General features: G+C 40.9%; 1 protein-coding gene across 8 annotated transcripts in view; it reads left to right on the top strand.

The window, feature by feature from the left end:
• SNAP47 (synaptosome associated protein 47) overlaps nucleotides 1-21,473 on the top strand; it is a 103,171-nt gene that overhangs the window by 26,622 nt on the left and 55,076 nt on the right. For all 8 annotated transcript variants that reach the window (XR_009531521.1, XR_009531525.1, XR_009531524.1 and 5 more), the window contains one exon: nucleotides 14,876-15,366. Coding sequence is in view for 2 of the 8 variants with exons in the window: in XM_060095010.1 (XP_059950993.1) it covers nucleotides 14,876-15,366 (491 nt within the window). In the remaining 6 variants the exon portion in view is untranslated. The remainder of the gene's footprint in view (nucleotides 1-14,875; nucleotides 15,367-21,473) is intronic.

Here is a 21,473-nt window from a genome sequence, read left to right as displayed (position 1 = left end):
ACCACAGTTTTCTCTATGGCAAGATTTTTTTTTTTTTTTTTTTTGCGGTACGCGGGCCTCTCACTGTTGTGGCCCCTCCCGTTGCGGAGCACAGGCTCCGGACGCGCAGGCTCAGCGGCCATGGCTCACGGGCCCAGCCGCTCTGCGGCATATGGGATCCTCCCGGACCGGGGCACGAACCCACATCCCCTGCATCGGCAGGTGGACTCTCAACCACTGCACCACCAGGGAGGCCCTCTATGGCAAGATTTTAAATTACAGATTCAATTTCCTTGTGAGGCTATTCTTATTATTAAACTATTTCTTGCCTCAGTTTTGAAATTTTGGGTTTTTCACGTGTTTTGTGTATTTCATGTAAGTTGTCCCATTTATTGGTATAGAGTTGAGTATAAAATTCCCCATAAACCTTTCAAAGGCTAAATGATCTGTGATGATGCCCCTTTTTTTATTCCTGATATTGGTAATTTGCATTTTCTTTATTTTCTTCTTTATTATTTCTTGCTAGGGGTTTAATTTTTAAAATTACCTCAAAGAACCAACTTCTGGCTTTGTTAATATTTTGTATTTTTTCTGTTTTCCATTTCATTGATTTTTTAAAAAATGAATTTATTTATTTATTTATTTTTGGCTGCATTGGGTCTTTGTTGCTGCATACAGGCTTTCTCTAGTTGCAGCGAACAGGAGCTACTCTTCATTGCGGTGTGTGGGCTTCTCATTGTGGTGGCTTGTCTTGTTGCAGAGCACGGGCTCTAGGCGCGTGGGCTTCAGTAGTTGTGGCACATGGGCTCAATAGTTGTGGCTCATGGGCTCCAGAGCGCAGGCTCAGTAGTTGTGGCGCACGCAGGCATAGTTGCTCCGCAGCATGTGGGATCTTCCCAGACCAGAGTTCAAACCTGCCTTGGCAGGCAGATTCTTAACCACTGTGCCACCAGGGAAGCCCCCATTTCATTGATTCCTACTTTTCCTTTCTTCTACTTACTGTGGGTACAATCTGTAACTTTTTGAGGTAGAGAATTAGATCGCTGATTTTAAACATTCCTAAGAAGTTTTCCAATTACATGCATTGAGAGAGATGAATTTCCCTCTTATGACTTCTCTATTTGCATCCCTCTGTTTTTTTGTGTATCATGTTTTTAGTTTCATTCACTTCAAATATTTTCTAAGTTCCTTTATTTTAGAATTGGGTTTAGTTTCCAAATATTTGAGGATTTTCTAGTTAACTTTTTGTTATTGATTTCTAGTTTCATTTCTTTGAGGACAAAGGATATGCTCTATATTATTTCAATACTTGAAATTTATTGAGACTTGTTATACTCTTTTTTTCTTACCGTTTTATTGATATATAACTGCCCTACCATACTGTGTAAGATTGAGGTCCAGTATAATGATTTGACTTATATACATTATGAAATGATTACCACAGTAAGTTTAGTGAACATCCATTGTCTCTGATAGATACAAAATAGAACAGAAAAAATTTTTTTTCCTTGGAATAAGAACTTTCAGGATTTACTCTCTTGTCAACTTTCATGTATAACATACGTCAGTGTTAATTAAATTAATCATGTTGTATACATTACATCCCTAGTATTTAATCTTATTATTGGAAGTTTGTACCTTTTGACTACCTTCATCCAATTTCCCCTTCCCCCAGTCTCCACCTCCAGTAACCACAAAACTGATCTCCTTTTTTTATTAGTTTGTTTCTTTTTTTTTCTTTTTAAAGATTTTTATTTATTTTAATTGACGTATAATTGATCTACAGTGTTTCAGTTGTACAGCAAAGTGATTCAGTTATACATATATATGTGTATATGTATTCTTTTCCAGATTCTTTTCCATTATAGGTTATTACAAGATGCTGAATATAGTTCCCTGTGCTATACAGTAGGTCTTTGTTGGTTATCTGTTTTATATATGGTAGAGTATATCTTTTAATCCCAAATTCCTAATCTATCCACCCCACCTTCCCCTTAGGTAACCATAAATTTGTTCTCTTTTGTCTGTGACGCTGTTTCTGTTTTGTAAATAAGTTCATCTGTATCAGTTTTTGAAGTGTAATTTACCTACAGCACTATATTAGTTCCAGGTGCACAACATAAGTGTTTTGAAATTTCTGTACATTACAAAACAATCACCACGATAAGTCTAGTTACTGTCTGTCACCATTCAAAGATATTACATTATTATTGACTATATTCCCCATGCTGAATTTCATCCCTTTGACTCATTTATTTTGTGCCTGGAACTTTGTACCTCTTAATCTTCCTTACCTGTTTTACTCATCCTCCTCTCCCTTCTGGCAACCACCTGCTTGTTCTCTGTATCTTTGACTCTGTTTCTGATTTGTTATGTTTGTTCATTTGTTTTGTTTTAGATTCCACATATGAGTGAAATCATACAGTATTTGGCTTTCTCTGACTTACTTCACATTGCATAGTACCCTTCAAGTCCATCCATGTTGTTGCAGATGGCAAGATTTCAATCTTTTTTATGGTTTCCATTATGTATATATATATATATATATATATATATATATATATATGTATATATATATACTACATATTTATGCATTCATCTGTCAGTGGGCACTTAGGTTGCTTCTGTAGTTTGGCTATTGTGATTAATGCTTCATTGAAAATAGAGGTGCATATATCTTTTTGAATTAGTGTTTTTGTTTTCCTCAGAAAAATACCCAGGAGTGGAATTGCTGGAACTCATGGTAGTTCTAGTTTTAATTTTTTGAGGAATGTCCATAATGTTTTCCATAGTTTTCTTTTTTACATTCCCACCAACGGTGTTCCAGAGTTCCCCTTTATCCATTTCTTTGCCAGCATTTCTTATTTGTTGTCTTTTTGATAACAGCCAACTGACAGATGTGAAGTGATATCTCATTGTAATTTTGATTTGCATTTCCCTGATAATTAGTGATATTGAGCATCTTTTCATGTGTATGTTGGCCATCTGTATGTCTTCTTTGGAAAAAATGCCTGTTCAGGTCCTCTGCCCATTTTTTTAATTGGGTTATTTAGTTTTTTTTCATGTTGAATTGTATGAGGTCTTTGTATATTTTAGATAGTAACCCTGTACATGTATATTGTTTGCAAGTGTCTTATTTTTCTTATGTTTCCCTTGCCTGCGGAGACATATCCAAAAAATATTGCTAAGACTGATGTCAAAGCGTGTACTGCCTGTGTTTTCTTATAGGAGTTTTATGGTTTCAGGTCTTAAATTTAACTCTTTAATCCATTTTGAGTCTATTTTTGTGTATGGTGTGAGAAAGTAGTCCAGTTTGATTCTTTTGCATGTAGCTGTCCAGTTTTCCCAACACTATTTTTTGAAGAGGCTGTCTTTTCCGGGTTGTATATTCTTGCCTTCTTTATTGTAGATTAATGGACCATATAAGTGTGACTTCATTTCTGGGCTGTCTGTTCTGTTCCATTGATCTTTGTGTCTGTTTTTGTGCCAGTATCTTACTTTTTTGATTACTGTAGCTTTGTAGTATAGTTTGAAATCAGAGCATGATACCTCCCACTTTGTTCTTCTTTCTCAGGATTGCTTTGGCTATTCTGCGTCTTTTGTGTTTCCATACAAATTTTAGGATTTTTTTTCTAGTTTTGTGAAAAATGCCATTGGTATTTTGATAAGAATTGCTTTGAATCTGTAGATTACCTTGGATAGTATGATCATTTTAATAATATTAATTCTTCCAATCCATGAGCATGGTATCTTTCCATTTGTTTTTGTCACCTTTGATTTCTTTCATCAGTGTCTTATAGTTTTCCAAATATAGGTCTTTAACTGCCTTAGTTAGATTTATTCCTAGGTATTTCATTCTTTTTGATGTAATTGTTAATGGGATTATTTTTTAATTTCTCTGATAGTTTTATTAGTGTATAGAAATGCAACAGATTTCTGCATATTAATCTTGTATCCTGAAATTTTACTGAATTCATTGATGAGTTCTAGTAGTTTTTTGGTGGCATCTTTTGGATTTTCTACATATAGTATCGTGACATTTACAAACAGTGACAGTTTTAATTTTTCATTTCCAATCTGGATTCCTTTTATTTCTCTTTCTTGTCTAATTGCTATGACTAGGACTTCCAATACTATGTTGCATAAAAGTAGCAAGAGTGGGCATTTTTGTCTTATTCCTGATCTTAAAGAAAATGCTTTCAGCTTTTCACTGTTGAGTATGATGTTGGCTGTAGGTTTGTCATATGTGGTGTTTATTATGTTGAGGTATGTTCCCTCTAGACCCAGTGTTGAACATTTTTATCATAAATCGATGATGAATTTTATCAGAAGCTTTTTCTGTGTCTTTTGAGATCATATAATTCTTATTCTTCAGTTTGTTAATGTGGTGTATCACATTGATTGCTATGCAGATATTGAACCATTCTTGCATCCCTGGGATAGATCCCACCTGATCATGGCGTGTCGTCCTTTTAATGTATTGTTGAATTTGCTTTGCAGATATTTTGTGGAGGATTTTTGCTTCTATGCTCATCAGTGATATTTGCCTGTAATTTTCTTTTTTTGTAGTGTCTGTCTGGTTTGGTATCAAGGTGATGCTGGCTTTGTAGAATGAGTTGGGAAGCATTCTTTCCTGTTTAATTTTTTGGAATACTTTGAGAAGGATAGGCATTAGTTCCTTTTTAAATGTTCTGTGGAATTCACCTGTGAAGCCCACTGGTCCTGGACTTTTGTTTGTTGGGAGTTTTTAAATTAATAATTATAATTAGTTTGTTCGTATTTCTTCCTGACTCAATCTTGGAAGATTGTACATTTCTAGGAATTTATCCATTTCTTCTAGATTGTCTGTCTTATTGACATGTAATTGTTTGTAGCAATCTCTTACAGTCCTCTGTATTTCTGACGTTTCATTTGTAACTTCTTTTTCATTTCTGATTTTGTTTATTTGGGTCCTCTCTCTTTTTTTCCTTGATGAGTCTGGCTAAAGATTTATCTTTTCAAAGAACCAGCTCTAAGTTTCATTGATCTTTTCTATAGTTTTTTTAGTCTCTATTTCATTAATTTCCACTCTGATATTTATGACTTCTTTCCTTCTAACTTTGGGTTTTGTTTGTTTTTCATTTCTACCTCCTTCAGATGTAAGGTTAGGTTGTATTTTAGATTTTTCTTGTTTCCTGAGGTAGGCATATATCACTATAAATTTCCTTCTTAGCACTGCTTTTGCTGTGTCTTACAGATTTTGGATTGTATGTTTCCATTTTCTTTTGTCTCCAAGTATTTTTTTATTTCCTCTGATTTCTTCTATGACGCCATTGGGTTTTACTAGCATATTGTTTAGCCTCCATGTGTTTGTGGTTTTTTGCAGTTTTTTTTCTTATAGTTGATTTCTTGTCTCATAGTACTGTGGTATGAGACTAGAGTTATCTTAAACTGTCCTCATTTTTAAAAATTTCTCTTTCTTTTTTCTGTTCAACTTGGGTGATTTCAACTACTCTATCTTCCAGATCACCTGTCTGTTCCTCTGTATCATCTAATCTGTTGATTCCTTCTAGTGTATTTTTTAGTTTCAGTTACTATTTGGTTCTTCTTTATATTTTCTATCTCTTCTTAAGTTTCTCACTGTGGCCATTCATTCTTTCCCTGAGTTTGTTGAGCTTCTTTATGATCATTACCTTGAACTCTTTACCGGGTAGGTTGCTTATCTCCACTTCACTTAGTTCTTCTCCTGGGATTTTATCTTTTCCTTCGTTTGGAACGTGCTCCTTTGTCACCTCCTTTTGTTTACCTAATTTTCTGTGTTTATTTCTATGAATTAGTTAGGTTGGTTACGTTTTTTTTTTTTTTTTTTTTTTTATTTTACAAATTTAATCAGTTATACATATACATATGTTCCCATATCCCCTCCCTTTTGCGTCTCCCTCCCACCCTCCCTATCCCACCCCTCCAGGCGGTCACAAAGAACCGAGCTGATCTCCCTGTGCTATGCGGCTGCTTCCCACTAGCTCTCTACCTTACATTTGGTAGTGTATATATGTCCATGCCGCTCTTTCACTTTGTCACAGCTTACCCTTCCCCCTCCCCATATCCTCAAGTCCATGCTCTAGTAGGTCTGTGTCTTTATTCCTGTCTTACCCCTATGTTCTTGATGACATTTTTTTCTTAAATTCCATATATATGTGTCAGCATACAGTATTTGTCTTTCTCTTTCTGACTTACTTCACTCTGTATGACAGACTCTAGGTCCATCCACCTCATTACAAATAGCTCAATTTCATTTCTTTTTATGGCTGAGTAATATTCCATTGTATATATGTGCCACATCTTCTTTATCCATTCATCCGATGATGGACACTTAGGTTGTTTCCATCTCTGGGCTATTGTAAATAGGGCTGCTATGAACATTTTGGTACATGTCTCTTTTTGAATTATGGTTTTCTCAGGGTATATGCCCAATAGTGGGATTGCTGGGTCATATGGTAGTTCTATTTGTAGTTTTTTAAGGAACCTCCATACTGTTCTCCATAGTGGCTGTACCAATTCACATTCCCACCAGCAGTGCAAGAGTGTTCCCTTTTTTCCACACCCTCTCCAGCATTTATTGTTTCTAGATTTTTTGATGATGGCCATTCTGACTGGTGTGAGATGATATCTCATTGTAGTTTTGATTTGCATTTCTCTAATGAGTAAAGATGTTGAGCATCCTTTCATGTGTTTGTTGGCTGTCTGTATATCTTCTGTGGAGAAATGTCTATTTAGGTCTTCTGCCCATTTTTGGATTGGGTTGTTTGTTTTTTTGCTATTGAGCTGCATGAGCTGCTTATAAATTTTGGAGATTAATCCTTTGTCAGTTGCTTCATTTGCAAATATTTTCTCCCATTCTGAGGGTTGTCTTTTGGTCTTGTTTATGGTTTCCTTTGCTGTGCAAAAGCTTTGAAGTTTCATTAGGTCCCATGTGTTTATTTTTGTCTTTATTTCCATTTCTCTAGGAGATGGGTCAAAAAGGATCTTGCTGTGATTTATGTCATAGAGTGTTCTGCCTATGTTTTCCTCTAGGAGTTTGATAGTGTCTGGCCTTACATTTAGGTCTTTAATCCATTTTGAGCTAATTTTTGTGTATGGTGTTAGGGAGTGATCTAATCTCATACTTTTACATGTCCCTGTCCAGTTTTCCCAGCACCACTTATTGAAGAGACTGTCCTTTCTCCACTGTACATTCCTGCCTCCTTTATCAAAGATAAGGTGACCATATGTCCGTGGGTTTATCTCTGGGCTTTCTATCCTGTTCCATTGATCTATCTTTCTGTTTTTGTGCCAGTACCATACTGTCTTGATTACTGTAGCTTTGTAGTATAGTCTGAAGTCAGGGAGCCTGATTCCTCCAGCTCCATTTTTCGTTCTCAAGATTGCTTTGGCTATTCGGGGTCTTTTGTGTTTCCATACAAATTGTGAAATTTTTTGTTCTAGTTCTGTGAAAAATGCCATTGGTAGTTTGATAGGGATTGCATTGAATCTGTAGATTGCTTTGGGTAGTAGAGTCATTTTCACAATGTTGATTCTTCCAATCCAAGAACATGGTACATCTCTCCATCTATTTGTATCATCTTTAATTTCTTTCATCAGTGTCTTATAATTTTCTGCATACAGGTCTTTTGTCTCCTTAGGTAGGTTTATTCCTAGATATTTTATTCTTTTTGTTGCAATGGTAAATGGGAGTGTTTCCTTGATTTCACTTTGAGATTTTTCATCATTAGTATATAGGAATGCCAGAGATTTCTGTGCATTAATTTTGTATCCTGCAACTTTACCAAATTCATTGATTAGCTCTAGTAGTTTTCTGGTAGCATCTTTAGGATTCTCTATGTATAGTATCATGTCATCTGCAAACAGTGACAGCTTTACTTCTTCTTTTCCCATTTGGATTCCTTTTATTTCCTTTTCTTCTCTGATTGCTGTGGCTAAAACTTCCAAAACTATGTTGAATAAGAGTGGTGAGAGTGGGCAACCTTGTCTTGTTCCTGATCTTAGTGGAAATGGTTTCAGTTTTTCACCATTGAGGACGATGCTGGCTGTGGGTTTGTCATATATGGCCTTTATTATGTTGAGGAAAGTTCCCTCTATGCCTACTTTCTGCAGGGTTTTTATCATAAATGGGTGTTGAATTTTGTCAAAAGCTTTCTCTGCATCTATTGAGATGATCATATGGTTTTTCTCCTTCAACTTGTTAATATGGTGTATCACATTGATTGATTTGCGTATATTGAAGAATCCTTGCATTCCTGGAATAAACCCCACTTGATCATGGTGTATGATCCTTTTAATGTGCTGTTGGATTCTGTTTGCTAGTATTTTGTTGAGGATTTTTGCATCTATGTTCATCAGTGATATTGGCCTGTAGTTTTCTTTCTTTGTGACATCCTTGTCTGGTTTTGGTATCAAGGTGATGGTGGCCTCGTAGAATGAGTTTGGGAGTGTTCCTCCCTCTGCTATATTTTGGAAGAGTTTGAGAAGGATAGATGTTAGCTCTTCTCTAAATGCTTGATAGAATTCGCCTGTGAAGCCATCTGGTCCTGGGCTTTTGTTTGTTGGAAGATTTTTAATCACAGTTTCAATTTCAGTGCTTGTGATTGGTCTATTCATATTTTCTATTTCTTCCTGAGTCAGTCTTGGCAGGTTGTGCATTTCTAAGAATTTGTCCATTTCTTCCAGGTTGTCCATTTTATTGGCATAGAGTTGCTTATAGTAATCTCTCATGATCTTTTGTATTTCTGCAGTGTCAGTTGTTACTTCTCCTTTTTCATTTCTAATTCTATTGATTTGAGTCTTCTCCCTTTTTTTCTTGATGAGTCTGGCTAATGGTTTATCAATTTTGTTTATCTTCTCAAAGAACCAGCTTTTAGTTTTATTGATCTTTGCTATCGTTTCCTTCATTTCTTTTTCATTTATTTCTGATCTGATTTTTATGATTTCTTTCCTTCTGCTAACTTTGGGATGTTTTTGTTCTTCTTTCTCTAATTGCTTTAGGTGCAAGGTTAGGTTGTTTATTCGAGATATTTCCTGTTTCTTAAGGTGTGATTGTATTGCCATAAACTTCCCTCTTAGAACTGCTTTTGCTGCATCCCATAGGTTTTGGGTCGTCGTGTCTCCATTGTCATTTGTTTCTAGGTATTTTTTAATTTCCTCTTTGATTTCTTCAGTGATCACTTCGTTATTAAGTAGTGTATTGTTTAGCCTCCATGTGTTTGTATGTCTTACAGCTTTTTTCCTGTAATTGATATCTAGTCTCATAGCATTGTGGTCGGAAAAGATACTTGATACAATTTCAATTTTCTTAAATTTACCAAGGCTTGATTTGTGACCCAAGATATGATCTATCCTGGAGAATGTTCCATGAGCACTTGAGAAAAATGTGTATTCTGTTGTTTTTGGATGGAATGTCCTATAAATATCAATTAAGTCCATCTTGTTTAATGTATCATTTAAAGCTTGTGTTTCCTTATTTATTTTCATTTTGGATGACCTGTCCATTGGTGAAAGTGGGGTGTTAAAGTCCCCTACTATGATTGTGTTACTGTCGATTTCTCCTTTTATGGCTGTTAATATTTCCCTTATGTATTGAGGTGCTCCTATGTTTGGTGCATAAATATTTACAATTGTTATATCTTCTTCTTGGATTGATCCCTTGATCATTATGTAGTGTCCTTCTTTGTCTCTTCTAGTAGTCTTTATTTTAAAGTCTATTTTGTCTGATATGAGAATTGCTACTCCAGCTTTCTTTTGGTTTCCATTTGCATGGAATATCTTTTTCCATCCCCTTACTTTCAGTCTGTATGTATCTCTAGGTCTGAAGTGGGTCTCTTGTAGACAGCATATATATGGGTCTTGTTTTTGTATCCATTCAGCCAGTCTGTGTCTTTTGGTGGGAGCATTTAGTCCATTTACATTTAAGGTAATTATTGATATGTATGTTCCTATTCCCATTTTCTTAATTGTTTTGGGTTCGTTATTGTAGTTCTTTTCCTTCTGTTGTGTTTCTTGCCTAGAGAAGTTCCTTTAGCATTTGTTGTAAAGCTGGTTTGGTGGTGCTGAACTCTCTCAGCTTTTGCTTGTCTGTAAACGTTTTAATTTCTCCATCAAATCTGAATGAGATCCTTGCTGGGTAGAGTAATCTTGGTTGCAGGTTTTTCTCCTTCATCACTTTAATTATGTCCTGCCACTCCCTTCTGGCTTGTAGAGTTTCTGCTGAGAGATCAGCTGTTATCCTGATGGGGATTCCCTTGTGTGTTATTTGTTGTTTTTGCCTTGCTGCTTTTAATATGATTTCTTTGTGTTTAATTTTTGACAGTTTGATTAATATGTGTCTTGGTGTATTTCTCCTTGGATTTATTCTGTATGGGACTCTCTGTGCCTCCTGGACTTGATTATCTATTTCCTTTCCCATATTAGGGAAGTTTTCAACTATAATCTCTTCAAATATTTTCTCAGTCCCTTTCTTTTTCTCTTCTTCTTCTGGAACCCCTATAATTCGAATGTTGGTGCGTTTAATGTTGTCCCAGAGGTCTCTGAGACTGTCCTCTGTTCTTTTCATTCTTTTTTCTTTATTTTGCTGTGCAGCAGTTATTTCCACTATTTTATCTTCCACCTCACTTATCCGTTCTTCTGCCTCAGTTATTCTGCTATTGATCCCATCTAGAGTATTTTTTATTTCATTTATTGTGTTTTTAATCCATGCTTGATTCGTCTTTAGTTCTTCTAGGTCCTTGTTAACTGTTTCTTGCATTTTGTCTATTCTATTTCCAAGATTTTGGATCATCTTTACCATCATTATTCTGAATTCTTTTTCAGATAGACTGCCTATTACCTCTTCATTTGTTAGGTCTGGTGGGTTTTTATCTTTCTCCTTCTCCTGCTGTGTGTTTTTCTGTCTTCTCATTTTGCTTATGTTACTGTGTTTGGGGTCTCCTCTTTGCAGGCTGCAGGTTCGTAGTTCCCGTTGTTTTTGGTGTCTGTCCCCAGTGGCTAAGGTTGGTTTAGTGGGTTGTGTAGGCTTCTTGGTGGAGGGGACTACTGCCTGTGTTCTGGTGGATGAGGCTGGATCTTGTCTTTCTGGTGGGCAGGTCCACGTCTGGTGGTGTGTTTTGGGGTGTTTGCGGACTTTTTATGATTTGAGGCAGCCTCTCTGCTAATGGGTGGTGTTGTGTTCCTGTCTTGCTAGTTGTTTGGCATAGGGTGTCCAGCACTGTAGCTTGCTGGTCGTTGAGTGAAGCTGGGTGCTGGTGTTGAGATGGAGATCTCTGGAAGATTTTCGCCGTTTGATATTATGTGGAGCTGGGAGGTCTCTTGTGGACCAGTGTCCTGAAGTTCGCTCTCCCACCTCAGAGGCACAGCACTGACTCCTGGCTCCTCAATTTGGGATGATTTGTTGTCTATTCATGTATTCCACAGATGCAGGGTACATGAAGTTGATTGTGGAGCTTTAATCCGCTGCTTCTGAGGCTGCTGGGAGAGGTTTCCCTTTCTCTTCTTTGTTCTCACAGCTCCTGGGTCTCAGCTTTGGATTTGGCCCCGCCTCTGCGTGTAGGTCGCCGGAGGGCGTCTGTTCTTCGCTCAGACAGGACAGGGTTAAAGGAGCAGCCTCTTCGGGGACTCTGGCTCACTCAGGCCGGGCGGGAGGGAGGGGCACGGAGTGCGGGGCGTGCCTGCAGCGGCAGAGGTCGGCGTGATGTTGCACCAGTCCGGGGCGCGCCGTGCGTTCTCCCAGGGAAGCCGCCCCTGGATCCCGGGACCCCGGCAGTGGCAGGCTGCACAGGCTCCCGGAAGGGCGGTGTGGACAGTGTCCTGCGCTCGCACACAGGCTTCTTGGCGGCGGCAGCAGCAGCCCCAGCGTCCCACGCCCGTCTCTGGGCTCCGCGCTTTCAGCCGCGACTCGCGCCCGTCTCTGGAGCTCCTTTACGCGGCGTTCTTAATCCCCTCTCCTCGCGCACCAGGAAACCAAGAGGGAAGAAAAAGTCTCCTGCCTCTTCGGCAGCTCCAGAGTTTTCCCGGACTCCCTCCCGGCTAGCTGTGGCACATTAGCCCCCTTCAGGCTGAGTTCTCGCCGCCAGTCCCAGTCCTCTCCCTGCGCTCTGACCGAAGCCCGAGCCTCAGCTCCAGCGCCGCCCGCCCTGGCGGGGGAGCAGACAAGCCTCTCGGGCTGGTGAGTGCCGCTCGGCACCGCTCCTCTCTGCGGGAATCTCTCTGCTTTGCCCTACCCAGGTATGTGGGGAGTTTCTTGCCTTTTGGGAGGTCTGGGGTCTTCTGCCAGCGTTCAGTAGTTGTTCTGTAGGAGTTGTTGCACGTGTAGCTGTATTTCTGGTGTATCTGTGGGGAGGAAGGTGATCTCCGCGTCTTACTCTTCCGCCATCTTACCCGGAAGCCCCAGGATAGATCGGTTGGTTACGTTTTTGATCTTGGAGAAGTAGGCTTGTGTAGGAGACATCCTATGGTGCCCAGCAGCACCAGAGTTTTATGATCAAGTGATGCCCCTGTGGGCATGTTGGTGGGCAGGGCTATCCCTGTCCCAGTTGGCTACCAGGCCTTGCCTCATGCAGAGGCTGTTGGCCACTGGTGAGCAAGGCTAGGTCCCAGAGCAGCCAACTGAGTGGCCCTGGGGTTTTCTGAGGCTTATCTCAGCCTGCTGGTGGGTGGTACCTGGTCCCGGTGCAGTTGACTCTAGGGCCTGGGGGGCCTTGGACTGCTGTCTGCAGGTGCTGGCAAGTCCCAGTACTGGTACCGGCTTGCTAGTATGTGGAGCAAAGACCTTGAAACTCCTGGGGCTGGTGCCAGCCTGTTTCTGGGTGAGCTGGGTCCCAGTATGGTTGGTTGTAGGGCCTGAGGTCCCAGGGCTGGTTCCAGTCCATTGGTGGGTGGTGCCAGGTCCTTGTGTGGCTGACTACAGGGCCGTGGGTCCAGGACTGGTCTCAGCCTGCTGGTAGTCAGGGTCATTTCCTCACGTAACTGGCTTGTCAGTGTGGGAGGTCCCAGGACTGTGGCCAACCTGCTGGTGGGTGGGACCGTGTCCCGATGCAGATAGTCTAGACACCAAAATGGCCCTTGCCAGCACCAGTGTCCTCCTGGTAGAACCTAAATGGCTCCCATAAATGGCTGCCACCAGCATCTGTATCCCCAGGGGGAGTTCTGGTGGCCTCCTGCCTCTCTGGCAGGCTTCTTCAAGTTCAACAAGTGGGACTGACCTAGGCTTCTTTCAGATTACTCCCTCTGTGCTGGGTCTAAGAGCATGTGAGATTTTGCTTGTGTTGTTTAAGAGCAGAGTTTCTGTTTCCTACAGCCCTCTAGCTCTGTCTTATGTAAGTCCCGCTGGCCTTCAAAGTCAGATGTTATGGGGGCTTATCTTCTGGTGTAATACTGGGCTGGGGAGCCCAGTGTGGGGCTTGGACCCATCACTCCTTGGGGAGAACCTCTGCAATTGTGATTGTCCTCCCTTTTGTATGTCACCTACCTGGGGATGTGGGTCTTAACTATACTGTGTCTCCGCCCCTCCTATCCATCTCATTGTAGTCCCTTCTTGATAACTTTAGTTGTGGAAAATTTTTTCTTCTAGTCTTCAGGTCCTTCTCATCATTAGTTCCTCTGTAAGTAGTTGTAATTTTGGTGTACCTGTGGGAGGAGGTGAGCTCCAGGTGTTTCTTCTCTGCCATGTTGACCACTCTGTTATATATAATCTTTTTGTTGTTATTGTTTACATTCTGAATATACTTAACAGAGTGCATTCAGCATTTGGATGATGTTTCTGTAAATATCAGTCAGGTTTGAGATGGTTGAATTGTGTTGTTCAAAATTTCTATATTCTTATTAATTACTTTTGTCTTCTTGGTGTATCAATTGTGGAGAGCAGTTTGTTAAAATCTATTTCTTCCTTTAGGTTTGCCAGTTTTTGCTTAATGAATTTTGAAGTTCTGTTATTAGATGCACGCATATTTACTATCATTAAGTCTCTCTTTTGGATTCATCCTCTTATTATTATGCATTGTCCCTCTTTTTCCCCAGTAACACTCCTTGTCTTAAAGTTTACTTTTGGCATGATATCTTTTTACTTTACTTTTCCAATCCCTTTACTTTCAGTGTATCTGTATCTTTATATTTCACATTGCTTCTTGTCAACAAGATATAACTGTGTCTTGTTATAGACTGACCATCTGCCTTTAAAGGCTGACAATCTGCCTTTTAATTAGAGAATTTAGTCCACTTACATTTAGTATGATTACTAATATGGTTGTGATAATTCTGCCATCTTGTTATTTGTTTTCTGTTTATTCCATTTGATCTTTGTTCCTTTGCTTTTCCTTTCCTGCTTCCACTGTTTTCCCCTCTTATTGGCTTTTTAGATGTATCTCTGGATATTATTAGTGGTTAATTTAGAGTTGTCCAATATGGTAGCCACTAGCCACATTAAAATTAAGTTTAAAATTCAATTCATCATTGCATTAGCTACATTTCAGGTGCCCAGTAGCCACATGTCCCCATTACTGGATTAGGCAATACAGATTACTGAAGAAAGTTCTATTAGACAGCTCTCTAGAGATTATGATCAGGATTTATTTTGGTCAAAATTACCCCAGGTCAAGTGTGAAAAGAGCAATATTCTAGTCACAAGATGTGTGTTTTTGTTGTGTGTCTACCTTCTGGTTAGTTTTGTATCTGTAGGCAAATGTCCCACTGCTCTTAGCCTCAGTTTTCTTTTCTAAAATGTGGAGATAATAATTCCTGCTTTTTCTACTTCATGGAGTGCTTGTGGAAAAGAAAAGTATAAAATGGTAACATTCTTTATAAAAGTCAAAACAGTTTTCAAAAAAAAAAATTAACTGATTGACTACTTTCTGTGTTTTGTTTGCTTTTTCAGGCTGCTGACAGAACTGGAGTCTCCTTCTTGGTGGCCCTTTAGCTTCAAGCTTTGGAAGATGCCATCAGAAACAAAGCCCAAGTGGGACGTCTCAATGGCTACTTCCAAAGCTTTTGGAAAAGAAGGGATAGTGATCAAAATTCCTGCTGTTATTTCCCAAAGAACAGAATCTCATGTTAAACCAGGAAGGCTCACCGTCCTTGTTTCTGGGTTGGAAATCCACCACTCAGATTCTTTGCTCATGCACAGATTTGAAAGAGAAGAAGTAGATGACATCAAGGTTCATACACCTTATGAAATTAGCATCCGCCAGCGGTTCATTGGGAAGCCAGATATAGCTTATCGTTTGATATCTGCCAAGATGCCGGAGGTTATCCCCATTTTGGAAGTGCAGTTCAGCAAGAAGATCGAGTTTTTAGAAGATGCCTTGATGCTCAGAAGCACTAGAACCTCTCCCCTAGCAGAGAAGGGCTGCTCAGTCTGGCATGCAGGTGAGTGATCGTCAAAACAGTCTGTGCGCAAGACCTCTAAAGTCACAAACTCAACACACCCATGGTGCGTTGCCATGATGCACCACATAGAGCGACTGCCGGTTTCAGCTCACTAGTGACTACCTATTTGTTTGTAAATAAAAATAATTTCAGACCATTTTCCTTAGTACTTGCCATCTGAATCTCAAATCACTCAGGCTTATCATATACTTGAGAGCTGTGCCTTTTCAAATAGGTCAGAAATGGTTTTGGTGATGCTTTCAGAACAAAGGAAAGCTCCAAGTTAGATGTTTTCACCTCTTTCCTCTGTTTGATTTGAGAACCAACACTTTAGGGTCTTAACTAGCATCATCCCCACCTGCTCTGGTGTGTCTCCAGTCCCTTCCCCGACCCAGCATCACACTCGGTTTTCTTGGCACTTAATTGAGGTATTCCCAGCCCACCTTCCAGATGTGCATTTGGATATCAGAATTTTTGAAAACTATGCAGCATAGTTTTTGTGTGCTTTTTTTTTAGCATCCCAAAAGTATTGTGAAACCCTTGCTTTTCTTGGCATTGTGGTTGCAGTATCCTCTTTTAGGTCTCTGTGGGGCATAGAGGGTATAGCTGAGTTTGGCCTGAGGCTCTAGTGTGGGTGGCCGGACATGTGGATATGTCCCCAGGTCCCAGCCTCCTCCCTAGCATAGAATAACTTGGTGGTATCTGACTTCTCAGTTTTGCCATTCTGATGGATGTCAAGTGGTATCTTAAAGGTATTTTTATTTTTTTGATTGATTGTGAGGTGGAGCATCTGACGCCTTTTAGTTGCTTTTTGGTCCCACAGATTTTGCTCTGTGTGTTGCTTGTTCTGGTTTTTTTTTTTTTTTTTTTTTTCTTTTCCTACTGGGCTTTTTTTTTTTTTTCCTCTCTGATTTGCAGGAGTTCATTATTCATTCTAGATATTCATCCCTTGTTGACTTTAGAAGCTACCAATACTTCTCCTAGATTGTCAGCTTCCATTACAGAAATCTTTAATTTTGCTGTGGTCAGATTTACCATTTTTCCCCTTAAGTTTATTTTTGAGCCCTGCTTAAGGCATCCCAAAGTCATAAAATATTCTAATACTAGCATTATAGGTGACATTACTTCTATGTTATAGTGATTTTTCTAACAAGTAATAGTCTTTTCTTATTAACTTTGATTGCTAGAGTTTGTTTAAAGTAAGAGATATGTTTGTTACTATTCCAGTTCCTTTTCTTTTTTCCTCTTAAGTGATTGATTTCAATTCCAATATGTAATCTGTTTCCCTAACATATGAATATTTTGATGTTATTCTAGATGACTTCAAGTTTCAAAAAGAAATTACTTGATAATAGATCTGGTCCCATAAGTATCAAAATGTTGGAAATGTTAATGTAAAATCTTAATTTAGAAACTTACTGTCTTAATTTAGAAACTTACATTTCCAGATTTTTCTTTGGCCCCTCATTCAAGGCAGGACTCAGAAGCTGGCGCATAAAAGGGCCAAGAAGGGTACACTGTACCAGCCAACATAAGATCCTGACCAGAAGGGCCCTTCAGGAAAGGCCATTTGCAAGCTCAGCTGGGTAGCCTCTCTGATACCCCAAATCTCTGAGTCCCCCTCACTGCTGTTTTCCTCTGGGAGGAGCCTCAGCAGTGAGAGGAGGGAGGAGGCCCTGGCTGGTGGGACCACATGCAGAGCACCGTGGGCTGCTGGTCCTGACAGTGCTGTTGGAGAATCCCTCTGTGCCAGGCGTGGTGCCAGGTACCCACAGTCCTGAAAACTATCCTTCTTCTTATGGAGCTCTACCACATTCGTGGGTTTTATGTTAGGCATGGTGGTTTCAGAGAGAGAGCACGGCATAGAATGTTACAAATGAGATGGCAGATGTGAGCATGTCACGTGTGTCACAGAAAGTCACACTGTACAAGTGAGAAGGGTGCATGCCTGCTGTGCCTTGCTGTCATGGAGGAAGATGGGATGGTAAGCTCTGACTCCAAGCATACAGGTGGCAGATGGGGCTAGAGAGGAGGGAGTGAGTGCCAGGGCCTCTGCAGCCATAATCAAACTGCAGGAAGCTGAGTGAGTGCACATTCTGCAGGGCCACCCATCAGGAAGGGGAAAATGAACCTCTTGTGTACAAGCTGAGGCTGCTGACCAGAGGCTGAACGTCTTTCTCCTCAAGGAAGCTGCAGATATCCTTTTTAAGGTTTTTCAGCTGACTGAACCAGGCCCACCAGATTGTCTAGGACAGGCTCCCTTCACTAAAGTCAACTGACTGAGAGCCTTCACCACGTCTACAAATACCTTCCCAGTAACACCTAGATTAGGGTTGGATTGAATAACTGGGGACTATGGCCTCACCCATCACAGTAACGGATTGTATATGTATGGAAGGAGCTGAGCCGCATCCACAGTGACAGATGGGTTTTCATCTCAGTGCTAACTTTAGCCTGTGGGTAGGATCCCTACAGTGTGTCTGAGTCTGCACTGAGCATGAAGTGCCATCCTCCCCTGGTGAAGCCTCCCTGCGTAGGCGAGGCAGGTGTACCTTACAGCTGTGGATTTGGAGAGGTACAGGTGACAAGGAGTCATGTTTGGAAGAAGCTGGCATGCTGAGTTCAGTAAGCAAGATGGTATCTCATTTGCTTGGAACTTTAATCCTGCACAAGCCCAGCAATGAGAACTTACTTCTCATTGTTACCTCTCTTGTTGTTGTATCTGTCAGCACCTCTGTTTTTACTGTTCTGCACTGGAAACTACAGAAACAGTGGACGTGGAAACCATGACTTTGACCTCTCAGAAACATATTTCTCTCCTCGATGAGCTATTTTGGTAACTTGTGTGGCCAGAAGGTGGCGGTCTAGTAACAGGGGACCAGTGTTAGGAACCAGTGTCCTAGAAGAACTTTCCAGAGACCTCTGTAGTAATGTATAGAGTAGACAGGTTGAGGGCCTGGGGTGGCCAGGCCAGGACTGGGGGAGGAAGAGAGTCTCCTGGGCTTCAAGGGCTGGAAATGATACAGGTGGGCAGATCCCACCTTAAGGGAGAGCAGTTGCAAATTGCTGTTTTTCTGCATAGTATCTTTAAAATAATCTTTTAAATTTTAGAATAGTTTCAGACTTGAGAAAAAGTTGTGAGGATAGTACAGAGAGTTCCCATGTCTCCCACACCCAGTTTTCCCTATTCTTGTCATCTTACATTAGTATCGTTCATTGTCACAACTAATGAGCCTGTACTGATACACCTTTATTCACTAAAGTCCATATTTTATTCAGATTTCCTTATGTTTTACTGCTCCAGAATCCCTTCCAGGATCCCACATGATATTTCGGCGTTTCATCTCCTTGGACTCTTCTTGACTGTTTCAGTGTCTCAGACTCTCTTTGCTTTGATGATCTTGATGGTCTTCATGAGTAGTGGTCAGGTTTTTGTAGACTCTTCCCTAGTTGGACTTTGTGTCATGTTGTCTCATGATCCACTGGGGTAATGGGTTTTGGGAGGAAGCCCACAAAGCTCTTATCATATAAGAGCAAGGTCCGTGCATAGCATTTTTAAAGAGTTTTTTGGTACTGATTTTTGTTTTCACTGTTTGCGAACTGTCGCCTTCTGAGAGGGGCCTTCTCTGACCACCTAATTTAAGAGGACTAGTTTCCCATTCACTGATCCTATAGAAATCTTGCCTAGCACTTGCCCTCTGGTGCTGGTACCCTCTGGTTTGCTGTTCAACTTCCCACACTAGGATGTGTGCTCCAGAATCAGACACAAGTCTGTCTTTTCTCACCCCATCTCCAGCACCCAGGACATGCCCAGGTAACCAGAAGGCACACACATCTCTGTGTAATGATAAATAAACTTCTGAGGCATTGAAGTCTCTGCATAGGGTCATTAATTTAAGATCATCTTTTGAAATAGTAAAGTTCTGACCCTGGGACACAGCACCATGCTGACCACCAACAGACTCCATGTGGTCACTAGGATATGGGTATCAGGTTGACCACCAACAGACCCCTCCATGTGGTCACTAGGACACAAGCACCGCACTGACTTCAGACAAGCCCCATGTTATTAGTTTCTTAGGACACGGTGACCCCCTGACTATCGACAGACCCCGGAGAGCTGCTTGGCCCTCACCCACTTGATCCCGTCCAAGGGCTCATGAGTCAGTGGAGACTGCTGTCGCTTTCTCTCCGTTACACTTCCTGCTGTATTGAGGACATGGGGCCTTTTGTGTTTTTTTCCTGAAAGGGCTTCCCACCCTAGTTATATAAGCTGCTGGATCCATCCCTGGGTAGAGTAGGCATTTTCCTGTGTCATCAATGGGGCGTACGGGGCCCAGAGACAGGGAGAAAGATTTGCTCAAGGCTGGACAGGCTTGGAGCGGTTTTTCTGCTCCCAGGTCAGGCCCTGGTGGTCTTTGGTCTGAACTTGCAATGAGGCCAGGAGTGTATGTCTAATGCACAAAGGAGACTGGCATCCCAGCGCTGCCCCTGCCAGCGCAGTCCTTACGCAGGGTTTCCCTCGATGCCTCCTTGTTCTTGGAAAGTGGAATCATCTGTAAGGTAGCATGTAGCTTGAACAATTTGTGATTATTTTGTTTAACTGAGATAACTAATGACTTTTGAGACAAAAACCATCTTATACTGAACTAAATTTTTTCAGAAGATATTTCAAAGCATTGAAGTAACTGAGTCAGCAACACAAGTCTCAACACAGAGTTCGCGGGGGTGGCCGCGTTTTGTATTAGGCAGGATCCTGCTGATCCCACAGCTCGTTGTGAAAAACATCTCTTATTAGTATATTCCAGGAAGAAAAATCCTCAGTTTTGGTTTTCTGGTTGTTTAAGTAATCCCATTTGTTAAACATTCAACAATAGTATGTCTCTAACTGTAACATAGCTGTAGGTGTTGAAATAGAAACCAGAGTGGCAGTGCAGGAGCACAGTGCTGGGCACAAGTGTGAATTAGACATGGGCCGTGCTTTCAGAAAAGCTAGCTGGGGAGATCCCAGTTTGAAAAGATGCTGAAAAAGGTAAATAGCAGTGCAGTACCAAGCAAGTTACTGTCAAAGGTATGTAAACTGAATGGTACTAGGACAGATGAGGGAAGATTGCTGCTAATGGAGGGGCTGAGTGGAGAACACATCTCCAAACTTGGGCTAGGGGACATCTGTCTGCATGACATGTGCAGAGCGGGGGCATGGTGGGCAGGAATAGCATGCTGGGGCCAGGGTGCTGGGGTGGCTGGACCAGGAGTCTGCAGGATCAGGAGCAGACTAGGAAGGAGAAGGGTGTAGGCTGAATGGGGAGTTTGCTTTCACCCATTAGGCCATAGAACCACTGTTAACATAGACAAGTGAAGTGCGCTTTGCCATCATGTTATCACTGATAATGTTTTAATGTCAGGTATGTTAGTTGGCCTTTCCTTTAGGCTAATAATATCTAGTAGAACATGTCCTCTGTTGTCTAGTTTAGCTCTGATGGTGTTCTGTTGCTGTTTTAGAAAAGTGCTTCTCATTATGTAACATCTTAGTGACATTTAGATCATGTAAGACCAACCGACAGTGAGTTGTATGCTATGGAAAGTTCTGTGCTAATTAATAAGCCCTTAGGATGTTGGAGCAGGGGCACTTTGGAGATTCCAGGACACAGGTTGTAAAATCAATTTGGTTGGTTGCAACCAGCTTTTATATAAAGAATAGAATAGAAAAGCACATCTGAGTACACGGTGTGTACTAAGGTTTTTGTCTTGTGAAACTTTTTCAGACCTCCAAGGTGCTTGTACGGGTGTAGCAGTTCTGTGTAGGAAGCACTTCGCACAGTGGTGCAGTTAAAGGGCACGAAGACTCTCACAAAGGGCCTCCTTCCCAGTGGAGATGGGCGTGGGGAGGGCTCAGGCCCGCAGTGTGGAACCCTTGGGTCTTGCCTCCATGCAGGTTTTGCTTCGCATCAACTGGTTCCTGAACTCACTCCATCTGGCCAAGACCCTTTTCCTCTCTAGGATCCCAAGAAACATGCTTTCTTGTCATCATGTCTTCTTTGCTCAGCTAGGTAATCTCAGGGAGTGTTAGCTTGTAAGAAAATTTTTGAGAAATAAGAATAAGAGGA

Source organism: Mesoplodon densirostris, chromosome 3, assembly GCF_025265405.1.
Source record: "Mesoplodon densirostris isolate mMesDen1 chromosome 3, mMesDen1 primary haplotype, whole genome shotgun sequence".
Lineage (NCBI taxonomy): Eukaryota > Metazoa > Chordata > Mammalia > Artiodactyla > Ziphiidae > Mesoplodon > Mesoplodon densirostris.
The sequence above is the reverse complement of the archived record's forward strand: the minus strand, read 5'-3'. Positions and strand labels throughout refer to the sequence as shown.